At 41.1% G+C, this 18,288-nt stretch overlaps 1 protein-coding gene across 20 annotated transcripts in view; it reads left to right on the top strand.

The window, feature by feature from the left end:
- Window positions 1–289: 289 nt before the first annotated feature.
- NEB (nebulin) overlaps window positions 290–18,288 on the top strand; it is a 215,213-nt gene continuing 197,214 nt past the window's right edge. For all 20 annotated transcript variants that reach the window (XM_064586520.1, XM_064586524.1, XM_064586538.1 and 17 more), the window contains exons 1-10: window positions 290–412; window positions 1,034–1,118; window positions 1,648–1,712; window positions 5,264–5,305; window positions 6,946–7,143; window positions 9,169–9,276; window positions 9,751–9,855; window positions 10,891–10,995; window positions 11,647–11,751; window positions 17,052–17,156. In XM_064586520.1, the coding sequence (XP_064442590.1) occupies window positions 1,677–1,712; window positions 5,264–5,305; window positions 6,946–7,143; window positions 9,169–9,276; window positions 9,751–9,855; window positions 10,891–10,995; window positions 11,647–11,751; window positions 17,052–17,156 (804 nt within the window). In that variant the 5' untranslated portion in view covers window positions 290–412; window positions 1,034–1,118; window positions 1,648–1,676. The remainder of the gene's footprint in view (window positions 413–1,033; window positions 1,119–1,647; window positions 1,713–5,263; window positions 5,306–6,945; window positions 7,144–9,168; window positions 9,277–9,750; window positions 9,856–10,890; window positions 10,996–11,646; window positions 11,752–17,051; window positions 17,157–18,288) is intronic.

Below are 18,288 nucleotides of genomic sequence, written 5' to 3'. Positions count from 1 at the left end.
GGCCTGAAGAAAGCAGCTACAGAAGGGTCACAGCCCCTCAAAGACACACTTGTTTTATCCTAAATTCTTTTGCACAAGTATGGTATTAAACAGGGTTGCAGGAGATGAGAGGCTAAACCTAAATTGGAACCCCATATGCTAGAAGTTAAGTAAAATTCCTTTACATTTGAATAGCTCTAAGCAAGTAATTTGTTACCCTTTATACTTTAGTGGAATTGACGAACAGGTGGTTTTCGGAAGATCACTCAGTATATTTAGCTTCTGAAATTCGAGCGACTCCGGATCTCATTGGCGGCTGGCGCCACGTGGTAACTCCGAGCGCAGGCACCACCCTGGCTCTTGCCTGGGGTTCTCAGGAGGGAAGAGTTGGGAGAGGCTTTGCTGCTGAGGAAGTTGACTTGATAGACTAAAGGTAAGGCCGGTTTATGGCTTTTTCTGTGATGTTCTTGCTGGAGATGTTCTGCAGCTTCCCTTGAAGTATTTTCCAAAGTTTGGGGTCATAACTGGGGAAATCAGGGACGGAAATGTGACTAGGAAAGTTTGTAACCCTTTTGCCCTCCTCAGGCCCTACTTACATCTGCCATGTGTTGTGTGATTAGACTCCAGTCCTATACTAACCAACCTACTGCCCGACTGAGTTGGCTCCCTCGTCTAAGAGACAAAACTTTAAGAAGTTTTTGCCTTTGACTTCTTTTTTTCAAAATATATTAGTATGTAAAAGGATCTATGTTCTGCATTCCTATATTTATCCTGTTCTACTGGGCGTCATTTGCCTCCGAAGGAGTGGCAGTTTTGCCAGCTTAACAAAACCAGCCATGGCGGGGGTATTGGTTTACATGGCAAATATCTCTGGCTGAAGGGACAGCTGTTCCAGGTCATCATCCACTTTTATCAAGAGAGTCCCACTCTCTGGCGTCAAACTAAGAAGGCCTTGGGAGATCCTTCCATTAGTTCCTGAATTAGAAGCTTAGACCAAAGACCCACAATCTCATATGTACTTCAGTCAATGCTTTGCACATTTCTTGTTTTTCAGGTTTGGAGAAGAGCTACAGAAGCAGAAGAGAAAAATCCATACAAGCCAATGGTGTTCGGGGAAAAAATAACCCCATTGCCTTGAGGTTTCTATTTTTTCTTGTAAAGCTATTGACAGATTTGTTTTTCTGTGTTCTAATTTCAAGCATAGGATAGCCTGCTACTGTGTATTAGAGCAGTGGAGAGACCTAAAGCAGCCCTCTTAGAATTTTGGTGCTGGCAAAAAAATTCTAACTTCTGGAAGCTTAACTGACCTCCCTTTCACTACTACTTTCGCTTGAAAATGCTTTTCTGCAAGTATTTAGAAATTTAAATGCCCTGTTTCTTTGAACCCAAATCCTCTCACTTTCTTACCTCTGCTTCCTTTTACAACTTTAACTAAATTGACCCTGTAACTCGAAGGAGCAATACCTGACATGTCACTGAGGGAATCAAGAGAAGGTATTTGGAAGTCTGTGGTTTTTAGACCGGTATTTAAATAGCTCCTCTCATGTAGCCCGCAACAGTCTATGGGTGTGTGGGGTGGATAAGTCTCAAATTCTGTTTTTACAATGTTATGATTTCAGCCCTAGGCACAGATTCTAATGTATTTTCATTTTTCTGGAATATGAAAAGTTTGTAGGTGCCGCTACTACTCTGGGAAAATGGCGGATGACGAAGACTATGAGGAGGTGGTGGAGGTAAGATGAGAAAGCTGATGCTGACAGCCAAGTATTTTATGTGGTGACAATCAAAGCCATGTAGGTGAATTAATCATTTGAAAAATACATCGTCTATTATAACCTCACAAAGAGTCATTATTAAAGCATGAGAAAGGAATATTTTATGTTCAGTTTCACTATAATTATGGGGGATTTAGAATTGAAAAGAAATAGCACTGTTTCCCACTTTTGCTTCTCTTTAAACTCTCAGAAAAACGTGGTGTAGGGTAAAGGCAGGTTTTAATTTGTCTTCTAAAACTATCTTCTTCCCCACCTGCCAACCCTCCTGATCAAAAGGCCAGAGGAGATGAAGGGACAGTTCCGAAAACTGAACTCTTCGTTTCCGTATAGCAATAGGGAAAAAAGGGCTACTCGCTCTTTGCTTCAATGAGCTGATTACCTAGAGGGTGATATGGATTCAATGTTCAGAATGATATACTGCGGAGATTTTATATGAGATTTTGTATATATGTAAATGGGCACAAGGTGCCTGTAAATATAAACTCTTCATGCTCACAAGTGACATTTGCGGCCACACTTTCTCACCAACTCCCATTCCGTTTCCCTAAGGGAACAAGACTAGCTTTTGCTTTTAAATTTTGGTGGTGGTGGGGGGGGGAAGACCAAAGTGAACATCTTGCAAAATTTCCTCTGGGTTATTTGTGGACATCTGGCATGTTTTACAAAGCTGTTAATTGTTTGTTTTATAAAATTTTGTTTTTTATCGTGTCTAGGTTTTCCTTCACCAGCCTTTGCCTTCAGCTTCACGTTCTAGAATCTCAAGGCTTGGAAGGCTATAATCCCTATAGATACATTGCCTTTGCATCTGAAAATGCTTAATAATTTACAATTAATGATGATCTAAACATAGGAAAATCTCCAGGTGCCTAAGATACTTGGAGGCAGTTTTGAAAACCAGTGTTTTTTCATCAGAATGAAATTAAGAGCTACCCAGAACCAAATTCCAAATGACGGTGCCAGAATTTGTCTTTGGAAGATTATTTTAGTGACCAGTCTATATTTAGATAAAGAAAAATTTGTTCCACAAGTAAAATTAATTTTATCACTGAAGGATTTAGGAAGAAAACACAGAATGAATCTCCTGCAGTATAACAATGAACCTCTCTGGCTTAAATGCCAAAGCCTACATTCTCAATGTTCAGTATTACTAGTGTGCATTTTACAAATGTCCCCATGAGTTAGAATAATCACTATTAAACAATGACATAGTTGTAAATTAAATTGCCTTCCCTGCGGTAGTAATACCAGTAATAATTTTCAGCCTCCAAGTTAAAAATCCCTTCTTTTTTCTTAAAATAACTCCGTTCATTGGTCACTGGAAGTTGTCCTCGGCACTAGACCTGATTGATTTAACTAGATGTCATAAAAATGGAGGGGGGTATTTTTAGGCATCTCATCCTTGCCATTTTGTTTCTATTACTGCTTCTGGGTCTGACCAGCAGTTGCTAAACTGATAGACTTCCTGCCAGGGGGTGTTCAACCAAGGTGTCTCCGATCTCAAAAAAGATGCCATGAAGAATGGAATGGTGGCAAATTTGAGAAAATGGTCAGGGAAGAGTTCAAAGCCAGGAACTAACTAGGAACTGGCTCTAAAAAGATCTTCTAGGGGCCTTGGACAGCTAAATAAAATTGTACTATCACTCTTTCCTCAAACTTAAACTTGGATAGTGCATCCTCACTTCTTTTTCTTTCTATCTAATTAGTGGCACAGCTCTAAAAAAAAAAAGTGGGATTTGGCATATAATTTAATGCCAACCATTTGGGTAATGTTGCTTTTTTTATAAGCTTATTTCTAAGATACGTTTACCAATGGTGAGAGCCCAGCAAAGGTAAAACTGGATGGCTACCAAAGAGCTGCTTTTCCTTGGGTGCTAAGAAAATCCAAAATAGTTGTGAATCATTCATTTTAGTTTAGTGTTTCTTCTCAAGTCGCTGACATTTTATGTGGCCAGAGACCTGGTTCTCTGTGGATCATCATCGAACAGTATTCCCTAAAGGGTCCAAATGATATTTCCCATGTGATTGATGAAGGCACAAGCCTATACAAGAGAAATTCTCTATCCTGTGGGAGCTGGGGGTTTCTCTCGCTATGCGGAAGGACATACAGATGGACATTAGATTTTAAACTAAAGAAGCCGTGCAGGAGCAAAGAAAGTGCCAGAGTGAGGGGCATTAGGCAATGTTAGATTATACTAATCTTCCTGCAGATGAAATAGAGCCAGTGGCCTATCGGCAATGGTTAAATAACTTGATAAGAGTTCACTGAACTGAGGGCGGAAGAAAGGAGGCCACCTGAGGGAAATTTTGTAGGCAGAGTTTTTCCCTTTGAGTGTATATTTTGGTGGCAGAGAAAAGAAAAATGAAGCATACAGTGATATACATTTTGTAGACCAAGAAAATGAGCCAATGTTTCATTTTTGTCCCTTTCCTTGTGTGCCTTGGCCTGAGTCTTTGCTTCTGTTCACCCAGCTTTGGCGGGTGAGGCTGGGGGCAGGATCCCACTCCCCTTACGCAGCTGAAACAAAATGTCAGCCAGCTCCCATCAGCATCTATTTATTGCTGGTGACGTCAGAAGTAGAACACTGTGTCAATTGGCCATTTAAGTTTAATAGTAAAAGACTGGCTAATGATAACCATGCACTGTAAAACCTTCAGAAGGAAAGGAGAATGTTTTGTGGACCATTTGTGTGTGTGTGGGGGGGGGAGTTTTAAGTTATTAGTTTTTAAAATCAGTACTTTTTAATGGAAACAACCTGACCAAAAATCTGTCACAGAAAATTTTTGAGACCCATTAAAACAAAAGTTTAACGAGGAAAAAAAAAAAAAAAGTAGAACAGAAGTAGGTTTGATTTCAGATCCAGCCTGCAAGCACCTCCAGGCCATCAGTTGCAAAATGCAGCCTAACTTTCCCACATATTGTGCTTGGAAGGTCTTTGCATTTTTTTCCTTCTCCCCTTGGCGTTTGCAGATTTTCATCTTCGCATCCTTTCAGGACCATCGCGCTATATAGGGATGCACCCCTCACTCTGGAAGAGACTCTCCTTTCTTAGTAATCAGGGTGGTACAGGGGTAATTGAGATGTGTATATGCTTTTGGATCTAGTCTTTCTAGATTTGTTTTGATTTATTGTTAGTCACAAACGGTGGTTTATATCAAGTTCCTTTCTGCCCAACCCACATACTCAGCATATTGTTCTCCTATTTTCTCTGCAAATTATGCCCTGGGTATCAGAAGAAAAGGTTTTACTTGTCGTAAGTAAAATAACTTCCCCTGGCAGATAATCAGCCTCAGACACCTTTCTCCTCACCCTGCATCTCCTTGCCTAGTCTGATGGCATTCACGTTAGCTTCCCTGAAGTTTCGCCAAGCTAAAATGGGTTCCTTCGTGTACTTCCTTCCCACACAGAATGCACGCCGCCTGGGCTAGGGAAATAACCCAGTGGTTCAGCTGAGGCAGAGGAGAGGTGACTTGTGCTTTGTTCTCATGATTCCTTTGTGCTCTATTTGTAGTATTACACAGAGGAGACAGTCTATGAAGAGGTGCCAGGAGAGGTAAGACCCAACCCATGTCTGCACGAACTGCATGCTGATGAAAGCAAGCAGAGCCTTCCCTTCCCACAGACTCCCAGGACTACAGAGCTGGCAAAGGGAGAGTCTGAGAGAGAATCTCTCACTTGCATGTGCCCAGCAGCTGATGGTCCAAGAATGAATGCTACCTGTTTGGCAGGTTATGTCACTATTTTTGCTATTCAGCTCATCCAAGTGGCTGGGGATGGTTTCCCCCGTTGTTCGTGTGGTATTATTGGTGTAGGTGGTACTAATAATAATATCAGTGGCTACAGGCACTCTCTGACTGTAGCGATCACATGGCCTTGGACAGGTGATTTGCATGGGGACCCACAGTTTTATTGTTTTGAGTTGTAACTTGTGGGGCACCACCTCTGCCAACAGGGATGGCACCTCCAAGCCTTTGTCCCTGATGATGCAATGAAATGGTACTTAGATTGTAGCACAAAGCCTTTCCCATGAATATTCCAAGGTGGAATTTTTTTTAGGGTGAAATACCTCACTCATGCTTCATTTTCTGAGTAGAGCTGTTTCTCTTGAGCATGACAAACGATGATGGCTATCCCTGGAGCCTGCTCAAAGAGCTTGTGACTGCATGAACCCTAACAGTAGTAGATGCTGTAAATTGGTTAGTTTCTCACCATCAAGCGTACATCAGTAATGGCAGAAAGCAACCTATTAGCAATGATCTAACAACACGAGGGGAAGTTGTCATAGATGTCCAATGTCCTTGTTGCTTTGGTTTCTCTTTTCATAATTGATGCTAGGACTCTTCCTTCAGTACAGCGGATATTAGCTGTGAAGGAAATCATGCTGTCGGATGGATTGAAGACATGGCTGCTTATCTTCTTTTCTTTCATACAGTATTTTTAACCTTGGACTAGACCTAAATTTGGGGCCTTAGTTTCTTCTACTATACAGCCTTTTGTAAGAAACCGTAATTTCCCGCCTACTGCATGCATAGGATAATTACACCCTTATGTTGTCATCATTACCCTTATCCACCCAAGCATTTATTAGTGTCCATGGCACTCCAGTTCACATTCATTAACTAAGCCAAAAGAACGGTAATCACTTGCAAAACTGATGTGATTCGTTCTTTTAACAGTCATTATTCTTTGTGTAGGACTGCAGGGACCTGTGGGACAAGCAACCAATTTTTTCTTAGACTCATTTAAAAGTGAATATGAAGTCAAGAAGTCAAAGCTTTATTTGATCATCTTAATCATTTGTTCTCTGATCCCAAGTTTGCTTTAACTCTACCCAAATGATTTAAGAAGATTTTAAATGTTTAAGAATATTGTAAATTTCTGATTTTTATCCATCCTGAAAGCGTTTGGTTCCTTTCTACAAATGGAATTATAAGGCACTGTAACAAATTAAGAAGGAGTAGTAACCTTTTGACTCCACGCCCTCCTGAACAATCAACATTCAGATTTATGTAACATGATGTACCTTCCTATGGACAGAGCGTATGATGCCTTGCTTTGGCCTGTTTTAGACATGCAGAAGTAACACTAGGGATTGAAGTCTGACTTGCGATCAGAATAATGCCTCTATGCCAAGTTCATGCGATCACAGTTTTTACTTCCATAACAATGTTGAACTGCATGTCCCATTTTCAGACAATAACCAAAATCTATGAAACTACGACAAGCACATCTGACTATGAGCAATCAGAGCCTTCCAAACCCACACTGGTACAGCCAGTCCCAGCAAAGCCAGTGGAGAGGAAGAAGGTTATCCGGAAGAAACTGGATTCTTCGAAGTTCATGACCCCCTACATTGTACACAGTCAGAAAATGCAGGAACTCTTTAGCCCAGTAAGTTTCAAACAACTTCTGCTAATCTGGTTTTATTATTGAGAAAGTTCTGACTCTGTTTTGGGTGCTGGCTGGATTTTGTTTCTCAATCTTGGGTGAGACAAAGACTTACCTGCAGAAATAGAAGCTCTTGTGATGCTTGATTTTTCCTCTCATGTAATTCATTGTCACCGCCACAGTATCAGAGAAGGCATCCTTACTGAACTTATTCCCACAAAATAAGCAGGAGGCCAATTACAAAGCATTTATTGGTATTTAATCACAATTTGTTAGCCAATCTAGAATCATGAAGTCATAAATATAGATTCAGTTGAAATCCATTCACGGAAGTTAAATAACATCTATTTAAACTGAGCAGAATGCCCCTTAAGTAGACTAGTTAACAATATGTAAAAAGATCTTTAAGAGTTGTATGGTAAAGAAGTGTAGTTTAGAAAACCAGGATCAGACTAAGAGCTCATCTGAAATGAGGATCAGAATGTTCAACTGTACCCTAGAGCAGTGTTGGGTTGTTTTTTTTGTTTTTTGGGTTTTTTTTTTCAAGATTTACTTATTTGAGAGTGAGAGAGAGGGAGAGAGAGCGAAAGAAAGCATGAGCAGGGGGTGGGTAGAGGGAGAAGCAGGCTCTCCGCTGAGCAGGGAGCCTGCCAGGGGCCCGATCCCAGGACCCTGGGATCATGACCTGAGCCGAAGGCAGCCGCTTAACCAACTGAGCCACCCAGGCGCCCCAGCACCGTGGTTTTTAACTGTGGCTGCACATCAGAATCCTCTGGGAGCTTTAAAGCTACTGATACCCAGGCTGTTCTGGTTTAATCAGTCTGAGGTTGAGACCTGTACATAAAGATTTTTAAAAGCTGCCCGGCTTTTAAAATGTGCAGCTCAGGTTGAGAATCACTGCTGTTGAAGGTCCCTGGTCCTTAACTTTCCATGTACAGTTACACTGTATAGCAAGTTATACTGTCAGCAGAATGATACCCATTGGAATGGATCTCATTTGTTGATTGTCCATGTGGGCTGAGGTCTCACTAGGTGGCCTGATTGCACATCCTCTGGCAGCTTGGAAAAAAATGAAAAGCAGCTCAGGGGAACATTGGATTATATAGGACTAAGGGCTTAAGTCAAAAGCATCCCGTTGTGATTGGTCAATAAATGGCCATGTTTGGTTTAGTGTTAACTCCTGGGGACAATTTGGCAAATTTCTAGTTCAGATTCTTGAATGATCTAAAATCTAGTTTTCTAAGGCTTCGATCCTTCCTCCTTTATCATTACAGTATTCAGCAAAAAGAGAAAAATTTTTTTGTCCGTTTATTGCCATAAGATCTCATAAATTCTGACAATAATATCCTAGAATTTCTGATAGCCTGAAGAAAATGTTGGCAAAGGTTTATAGTATTTTTAAAGTGGTTAGTGATAAAATTGAGTATAATTTAGATTGTTGACTACATTCAGGAGTACCATTGAAGCATTAATAATGATAAATTATGCACATTGTTATTAAAGCAAGATCTCATTGTATATTTAGCGGAAATAATAAAATTGCATTCCTTTTCAAAATACTCCATAATTCAGACTTTCCATTAATTCAGCTGGTGTCTCAGCTATCCAAACCATCGAGCTTTAGCTGCAACTTCTGAATTGAAAATTTTTGCATTGTATTAGCAATCAAATCTTTTCAGACAATTTCTATATTTTCTAAAATTATTGAGGTTCAGGCTTTTCATGTGTGCACTCAGACAATAAAAACATTGAGAGAATCATTTTAGGGCATTTTCAAGACGATAGTCTGTAATAAAATTTCTACTGTCTCAAGTATCCCACCATGTTTAGGAAGAACAATTAACAAATCTATTTTAGTTTTTGCTGAGAACCGGTTAAGGGACAAAAAGAAAGCTGTTACAACTGATACTGTTAGAACTTGCAAGGTTTTTTGTTTTTTTTTTTAAATCAGAAGGGGATGAATGCATTGCCTGAAATTCCTGCTGCTGTCTTGTCAGGTTTTAGGCTAACATCTGATATTCTTTTCAGAATAAATACAAGGAGAACTATGAGAAAGCAAAAGGACAGCCATCCACAATCACAACTGATACCCCAGAACTTCGCAGGATCAAGAAAGTACAAGATCAACTCAGTGAGGTGGGCTGCATTGCTAAAATAAAGGAGAGAGACATGTCAAAAACATGCCCATCACTGGGAGTCGAGGGCTTTAATGGGTATAGAGAAAATGAAGAGTCAAATTACTGTGAGCCAGTCCCGAAATCTAGAGGAAGCACTGACTGTAGATTATGTGGCTCTAATGTGAACCCCAAGAGATTTCTAAAAGCTTGGCTTAGCAAGTTAGCTAGGAGATGATAGGAGATGGGAAGTTGGAATTCACTGTGGTCCTCCACGGAGGAGTGCAGGGAGGCTGAAATTCAGCCAGAAAAGCAGATATGCAGTGAATGTAGGGGCTCTGCAGATCTTTGGAGATCACGGTTTTCTACCTAAAATGTATAAACTTTGCTTTGTGGTGCAGACATTGAGTCATTGGGTTAATGCTCTTTGGTTATAGATCTCCTTTAATATACTCACATGGGCATGCCTATCACAAACTCTGCATTATTTCTGCAGGTTAAGTATCGAATGGATGGCGATGTTGCTAAAACTATCTGTCATGTAGACGAAAAAGCAAAGGACATTGAACATGCGAAGAAAGTGTCGCAGCAAGTCAGTAAGGTGAGGTCATGATGTGGATGGCTGGGATGCTAAAGCGCATGTAGGTGACCTCTACCTGGCCTTAGGGGAGAAGGCTGGACGGGCCTGATCCTGCTCGCCAGTCTCCCTTGAATCCAGGGGCACTGTGAGCTCACAATGGGGGGGGTGGGGGAGAGGGAGAAGCAGGCTGCACACGTGTCTGCGAGGCCATGCAGATGACTGAAGTGGGCCGTAGGGCTGGTGGTGGCCTGGAAAGTCTCTGCCCTGCAGCTCAGCTCCAGGCAGTTGCTGCCCAGAAGGCAGGCCCAGTATTGCCAGAGTCTCTTACTTATCTTCAAACAAGTCAGGGAGCTTAATTTTTTATGAGAAATCCTCAAATTTCAAATGTAAGCTACTAATTAAAAACCTTTTTAAAAAATACCACATAAGTCAAAAGAAACATGTCCACTATCCCGATTCAGCCAATGGCCAAGAAGGTTGCAGCCTTTGAAAGGAATCTATAGGAGAATCCTAATCACAATTTAGTTTAAAAAATCAGATGTTTCACAAATAATACATTATATGTTTTTAAAAAAAAGCTAGGAGGAGAAAATGAAGGGGGGGAATTGGAGGGGGAGACGAACCATGAGAGACTATGGACTCTGAGAAACAAACTGAGGGTTCTAGAGGGGAGGGGGGTTGGGGGGGATGGGTTAGCCTGGTGATGGGTATTAAAGAGGGCACGTATTGAATGGAGCACTGGGTGTTATATGCAAACAATGAATCATGGAACACTACATCAAAAACTAATGATGTATGGTGATTAACATAACATAATAAAATAAAAAAATAGAAAAAATCAGACGTTTCAAGTAAAAGCTTACCAGTGCAGGAAAAGTATTATGGGATGTGGACATAGTCAGCGTTTTCCCAATCGATGCTAGTAATGCATGGGCACAAGGGCAGCCTCGGTGTGAGGACACTTTGAATGTGAAAGACTTCACAGCACTCTGTTCTCTACAGCCTCATGCCCTTGGGGGAGACATCAGCCACAGGTCCTCCGCTCTTTCTGTCTAGGTTTTATACAAGCAGAACTGGGAAGACACCAAGGAAAAGTACCTGCTTCCCCCTGATGCCCCTGAACTTGTCCAGGCAGTTAAGAACACAGCCATGTTCAGTAAGGTAAGGGCTTCTGCTCTGTCGCTACTTCTGTCCTTCCCCCATGTAATTCAGAGCAATAACCAGTCCTCTTGATAATCTGGAATGCAGTTTCCCAATCTCTTTGTGAGTATCCTTGAGCCACGTGGGGTGCAGGGGTGGGGGTGGGCATGGAGGAACTGAGAGGAAAGCTCTTGAGTAGTGGAAGAGAGGGTCTTGGTGGGAAGCCGAGCAATGTGGGGGGAAGAAAAAGTGGGGAGAAGGAAGATGCACCTGGGAACTGGCTCTCAGAGCCCCTGGGCTACACTGTGGGTATTTCTGGCTATCACTCTTATTAAATGTTTGTTTCGTGACAGAGACTAAGCAGAATGCCTCCGGGCTCCTTACACTCGCATTAGTCCTTGTTGTAGGAAGTAGGTAAAGTCCCAGAGAGGAGATGAAACAAAATCAGACGCATCTACCCTTCTGAAAATAAGATTTGTCAGAAGAAGCAGGACAAGCTATTAATAAATATGACTTGGACTGAGTGGAAAGGGGGAGGTTCTCTGCAGATTCCATTTCCCTTTACTCTTACCTTGCCCTCGGTTCTTGCTACTGATGGATGAATTCAAAATTGTGTATTTCGTGTAAGTGGGAGCTCACTTTCTCATAACTTTTCACCCTTTTCTGATTTAGAAACTGTACACTGAGGACTGGGAAGCTGACAAAAGCTTGTTTTACCCGTACAACGATAGCCCAGAGCTGAGAAGGGTGGCCCAAGCCCAGAAAGCCCTCAGTGATGTAAGTCAAGTGCAGTCAACATCATTTGGGAGTGCGGTATCGGGACACCTCAAGTTATGTCTTCTGGCCAGACGTTCATTGCAATTCTTCTTTCAAAAAGACTGAATGTCATTATAGCAGATGAATACATCTAGAATCATTACGATGTCTACTTAGATTTTATAATTAATTAATCCCAATCTTGGGGTTTTTTTTTTTTTTTTTATTAGGTGAAGAACCTGAGTCTGAGACCACATAGGTCATTAGTGGCAAAGCCCAGATTAGAAACCTGGTCTTGTGATCCCAAGACCAGAGTTCTTTCCACTGTAGCATGGGCCCTCTGTCCCCTTGTCTGGAGTTGAAGTTTTTTTCTGTGACAGTAGAGTGACATTTAAAAAAAAATCTTTTTGGGATCATAGACACGTTCCCAAATATATTAAGTGAAAAATGTCATTGAAGGCTTTTGATTTGCTATCCTAATTCTGAAGTCTGAATTGTGGTGTGTCCCCCCTTTTCTCCATGGACTGACACGCTTGTCCAAACATGTTTGTGTAGTTATCTCACAAAAAGCTCTTGCCGTCAGGTGTACATAGAGGATATTTCAGAGTTGGCAAAATATCCGCAGTCCCCACTGGCCAGAATTTTAGTGTCTTCCACCTTGAAAGCAGTTTATTAGAGGGACTTAGCAGACCTAACAGAGTCCTTAGGTGGAAAGCACCAGCAGTAGCAGAGAGCTCCCCTTCATTCTAGCACTTCCCCTTGTTTTGAGGAGCTTTATTTCTTGACCCCTGGATTTGCTAGAGGCTGTATTGACAATCCAAAGACTACTGCTCTCGTCTTCAGGAGAGCCCTGTTGTATAAAATAACAAGTTGTTTTTCATTCAGTTGTCAACGAGACCCCTCGAACCTCTCACATTCACTATGGACTTAACAAGTCAGTTGGCATCTTGAAAATTACTGGGATTTACTTCTAATGGATCTTAGGATCCTATCTTGTTCTGTACTGGAATTATGCATACTCCTTTGATGGTGTCTCCAACTTTTGAGGTCTTAATCTTTTATTGCCTCTCACTTGATATCATTTGCAAATTTAGGGGACATATTTCTATCCCAGTTTTCATATAATTGATTAAAATATAGCATAAGTGCTGTGAATTGTGTAAGACTGATGAATCACAGACCCGTACCCTTGGCACAAATAATACATTATATGTTAGTTAAAAAACAAAGAATTTTGCCCAGGACCAATGGTGCATTCATAGGCTTCAGTTTGATGAGGTAAATACTTAATAAATTCTTTTTTCATAATAAAAAATGATATAATAAAATATAGCATAGGTATACTTCTGTCTTTCCATAGAGTAAGTTAGGAACTAAAAAAGCCATTACAAAAATTTAAAGCCATCTAGTACACGGTACCAGTTTTAATGTGTAGGGACCTCTTGCTTCTCTTTTAAGTTAGTCTTTTGGTTCTGTATGTCATGAATAGATAATATTGTGTAACCTTTATCAAGCAATCAGTAGTTACTTATTTAAAGTCCATTATGCATGCATAGCTGGTGGGCTAGAAAAGTATGACAAGTTTTCATCCTTTCTCTCAAGACTTTATAATCAGGCTGGTAAGATGAAATTTTTATATATTAAACAATAAAAATTTTTTTCAAAAATTTTAGGAAGCAAATTCTATAGTCTAATCCTTGCTGAAAGACAGGACACATACAAGTAATTAGAGAAAGCCATGTGGAAGTGGAAATCCCAAGGGAAGGAGGACAATGAACAGGAAAGTCATTTCAAGTAGAGTACCCTTGAACAAAGGGACAGAGGTGAAATGAGTCTGGAGGGGACAAAAGAAAGTGAATGCTGTGGGTGCCCAGTTAAGAGGGCACTTTTAAGAAACTGGTAGCAGGACCTTGAAAATCAGACAAAATAGCTCTGACGCGATATGGTAGTCCATAAGAGAGAACATACGATTTTTGGAGGGGAAAATAATGTGGTAAAAGTAGGATATGGAAAAATTCTGAAGGACAATATAGTAGATTGGGACTAGGAAAAACTGTGATCATTCGAAGAAGACTGTTTTATTTATACAGAGGGACCAAAGGGATGACAGGGACAAAGGAGAGGAAGAAAGGAATCTGAAGGTAGTAAGTATTTTAAAAGTGTTAAGGATATTGGATATTGGAGATGGAGTGAAAGGAGCCACAGAGCAGTTTATGACGAAGTCCGCTAGTCTGGGTGTATAGGGTTACAACAGGTGAACAGAGAAATGGAGTTGAGATGATGGAACATTCTGACCAAGGTATTTTATGGATAAATTAGAAACTTCGTCCTATCGCATAGGTGTGAGAACAGGATGAGAGATGAGTGTTTGAGAGTCCTCAGAATCAAAGGGACAGCTGAAGACCTGAAACTGTATGAGGGAGGCAGAACAGTGTATGGCCAAGGGCAGGGTTTTGGATGACACCCATTCTTAGGACACGTGGAAAGGAGCCAGCAAAAGAATGAGGGAACAAACAGAGAAGTTGAAGGAGAACCAGGAAATGCCATGTCATGTAAGCCTAGGAAGAGGTTGCCAAGAAGACACTTAATCTCCACGTTTCCCTTTATCCATAAAATGGAGAGATGGAGGGATATCTCCATGCCACTCTAGTGCTATGGACTTTGAACAGTGAAAGTTTACCCCATTTTTTGAGATAGCTCAGTAGAATACATAATGGAGAATATATAATAATGAAGGAAAATCTTCCCATCCTTCCTCAGAAAAACTTGACCGTTAAGATAGGGCTTTTAATTTTATTGCAGGTTATGCACCAAGTATCAGATTACCAACATGCCTATTAATACTGTTGTCCGTACCATGAACTTCTGCAATTATTGGGCACAGAGCCCCAAGCAAGCTGTTGTTCACAGAACATACCGCTGGGTAGGCATGTAGATTTCAAACTAAGCGCTTGGGTTTGGAAGCTTTCTCTCCCTCTCCTGCACCTTGTTCCTTTTTCTCTGAAACCTACTTACCATGTTTTTCCTGCTATCTGAGCAAAGACAAAATACTTTGCAAATACCAAGAGAGTCTTTAAGTTGATCCAATGTGCAGAATTCTAACTAGACAGAATTCTAAACAAGGTTCCTGAGAAATTAGGACTTCTAAATCTGATTTCTCTGAAGGTATTTGACAGGATGTCATACTTAGTAAGCATTTCTCCTTCTCTTTAGATAGGATGTTGCTTATTCTCTGAGGACTTAGCCAGCCATGGAAAATACCAATCGCCCTATGCCTAAAATAAAGTCTTCACTACTTAAAAATTGAGCAGTGGAATTCATATAAATGCATTTTAAAATTGGTCTTTTGCATCCCCCATTGATTTAATGTTCATAAAAGCTTTTGTTATAGGCAGTAGGTAGATATTATTGGGTTAAGACATAGTTAGACTTGGTTAGCGCATGAAGATGATGACTGGGACCCTGGAACTATCCAGACTCTTTACAATGTAAATAAGAATACCTCCACGTGGAAGGATAATATAATTTGTATATGTCTCACAAGTGAGTAGTAGAAGAGTTGGGATGATAAAACTCCTCTGGAGATTTCCCCCAATGGCCCCAGTGTATAAAACACACATTCAGAAATCAAGTCATTGAACCTTTGCTCTGGTCAGGTTCTGTGCACGCCACAAGGGCTCCCAGATGAGAGGTTATGTTTTCTGTCCTCCCAGAGCTCCACAGTCCAAGGAGGGACAGATAAGTAAACAATGAATCATAGTGTCCAAGAATTCCTTTAAAGGAGATAAGGGCCAAGGTGAGTGAGATCCCAGGAGAAAGTTCCTCAGGTCAGCGAGAGCTCAGGAGGGGAAACTGTTGCTTGTCCTGAGCCGTGGGGAATGAGCAGCAGTTTGCAAGCAGATGGGGAGAGCTTGGAGCTGGGGCATGCCAGGGAAAAGGGAACAGCAGGTACAAGGTCCAGAAGCTTAAGAGGATTTCTTGTGTCTGGGGATCTACAAATAGTTCTGCATTTTTGGAGGCAGGGGTCAAGGCTGGTGGTAGAAAAGTCCCTAGTAGTCAGTGAAGGAAAAAAAAAAGAGGGTGAGAGCGAAGGGGTTGCATGATTAATGGACATGATATTTTCAGACAAGAGAGGCCTTTAATAGGCAAAGGAAAGGAGTTAATGAAGAGGGAGCGGTTGAAGCTGTCAAGAAAGAGAAGAGGTGACGGATGGAGCTGGGTGCAGAGGGCTGCTGGAGGAAACAGCAGTGTGAGTGCAGGGGTCCTGCCCTGCAAGGGCTGCTTCTCTGAGCCATGTAGCAGGTGGGAGGGGCAGGGATGAGTACAGGGAAAGAGAAGTATGTGTATATAGCCTTTCTTTATGAAAGAGGGAGCTGAGAGTTGACTGGGGGTCTAAGGACAGTCTTGGGGTTTTATGCTAGCCACTGAATAGAGACTGACCAGAGATGCATAATGGGATGTTCAAGCTTCCTTGGAGGCAAAGTGGCAATTCTTACCATAAATTCCGAGTAGTGGGCACAGAGCCCCACGCAAGCTCTTGTTCACAGAACGTATCACTGGATAGGCACCCAGACTTCAAGCTAAGGGTTTAGGTTCAAGAGACTCCCTTTCCCACCTCTGTACCCTTTCCCAGTGGCCCTTTTAATTGTGCTTATTGCATTGTCCTTATCCAATCAGTAGAACTGTGTGATTTTTTTCAGCAGCACTCAGCATCCTGGATAAAAGCAAAGGAAGTGTGCTGTTGAGTTGATTCAGAGCTAGGGGTTTGGTAGCTGGTGTGATATAAAGACAAGAGGTTGTAGGACACCTGGGTGGCTCAGTCGGTTAAGCATCTGCCTTCAGCTCAGGTCATGATCCCAGGGTCCTAGGATTGAGTCCCACATTGGGCTCCCTGCTCAGCAGGGAGTCTGCTTCTCCCTCTCCTTCTGCCTGCCGCTCTCCCTGCTTGTGTTCTCTCTCTGTCAAATAAATAAAATCTTAAAAAAAAAAATAAAGACAAGAGGCTGGGAGTTGAGGATGCCAGTTAACAGAGTAATTTCAATTATAAATCATGGCATAAAGACAAATGGAAGGAACCAGACCTAGGGTTAATAATCTTGGAGAAGAGGGAAGACTTAATGAGATAGAAATCCCTAGTAATACTGAGACCAAGGGTGTGTCATATCTGCAAGGATACATTACTGTTATGTGATACACTAACGTTCAAAACTTCAGATACAGATGAAAACATAGTTTTTTTAAAAAAAAATCCAACAAACAGAATCTGGGATGTAGAATAATTTTCTATGGTTCATGAGCATCCCCATCTTTTATTTTGTCAGATTGCCTACAAAAAAGGTCATGTTGAACAGCAATCTCAATTCACAACGCTGCCGGATCCTCCAGATATAGAATTTGCTAAGAAAGTGACCAATCAAGTGAGCAAGGTAAGTAAATAGGGCTGGAACACTGTCTCCCTTGAAACCTCTGGCTTAATCATCTCAAACACCAGAGAAAGTAAGTAAGGGGAACCCGAAGACCCAACACCAACACTGAGAGTATTTTTGCAATATGACCCTAAAAAGTACAGCAAAAACAATACATCCGTTAACACTGTGGGGCCATGTTAATAAATGTTCGTGATCGGTAAATGTGAAAGCTGCATTTTAAAAAACAGAACCTGTGTCCTGATGTCATTTGACATCGTGACTTCAGAAAGTGCTACTAACCAGAACTGAGTCACCACACATTTTCTTGGAGGATCTGATTGTCTTAATTCAGTGTGAAGAACCTCGTACGGTTTTATGCTCTCTGTCAGACATGGAGAAAATAAGAATGCATGAGTGATCTCTCAGACATGGCTCAGTTTGACAGCCGTGGGCAGTGCACCTCATAACTTTTAAGCTTTGTCTATATTTAGGCTGGTAAGCTAGCTCTGTGGAATGCAGACCTCACAGAGAATGCCGAGAGACAGATGTTCAACTGATGACCAGACCCATGCTAAAGTCCTATTTTAAATTGGTTCAAATCAGGCCACTTTCTCCTGGGATACTGCTGCTTTTAAATACTCTTCTTTGCTCTCTGTGGAGTTCAGTCCCAATTTGGTCTTCTGCTTCAATTTTGGGGGAACCTCAAGGTTTCTATCTTGTTTAGGTATTTTGGGGGAAAGGCTGTCTCCAGGAAAGGAGAAGGAGAAAAATGATCAATGATGAAGTCTATTCAGTGATGTTTTTAGTGTCTGATATCACAGACTTCTAACTATAACCAAGGGCTATTTGGATAATAGATCTGATAAGTACAGTAAATTTTCACTAATAGGAATACCATGAACCTGAAATTTGCCCAGGGCAAAGCAGAAATGAACTTTAGAACTGTCCATAAAGAGCTGGCCTGCTGAAAATATTGATACTTAAATAAAATTAGGGAACAAGGATAATTGATCCTTTTTGAAGAAAAAGAACAACCTGATTTCAAATGGTCATTTAGAAAGAAAAAAATCTATTTTTAATTTTTATTTGAAGCATATTTTAAAAGATATCTTACTAATGCAACACACTTTTACCTTATTTGAGTGTGCAG

This window comes from Mirounga angustirostris, unplaced genomic scaffold (genome assembly GCF_029215605.1).
Source record: "Mirounga angustirostris isolate CCGP_5_RB_7025 unplaced genomic scaffold, mMirAng1.0.hap1 SCAF_3, whole genome shotgun sequence".
Taxonomy (NCBI): domain Eukaryota; kingdom Metazoa; phylum Chordata; class Mammalia; order Carnivora; family Phocidae; genus Mirounga; species Mirounga angustirostris.
This window is presented reverse-complemented; position numbering and strand designations above follow the sequence as displayed.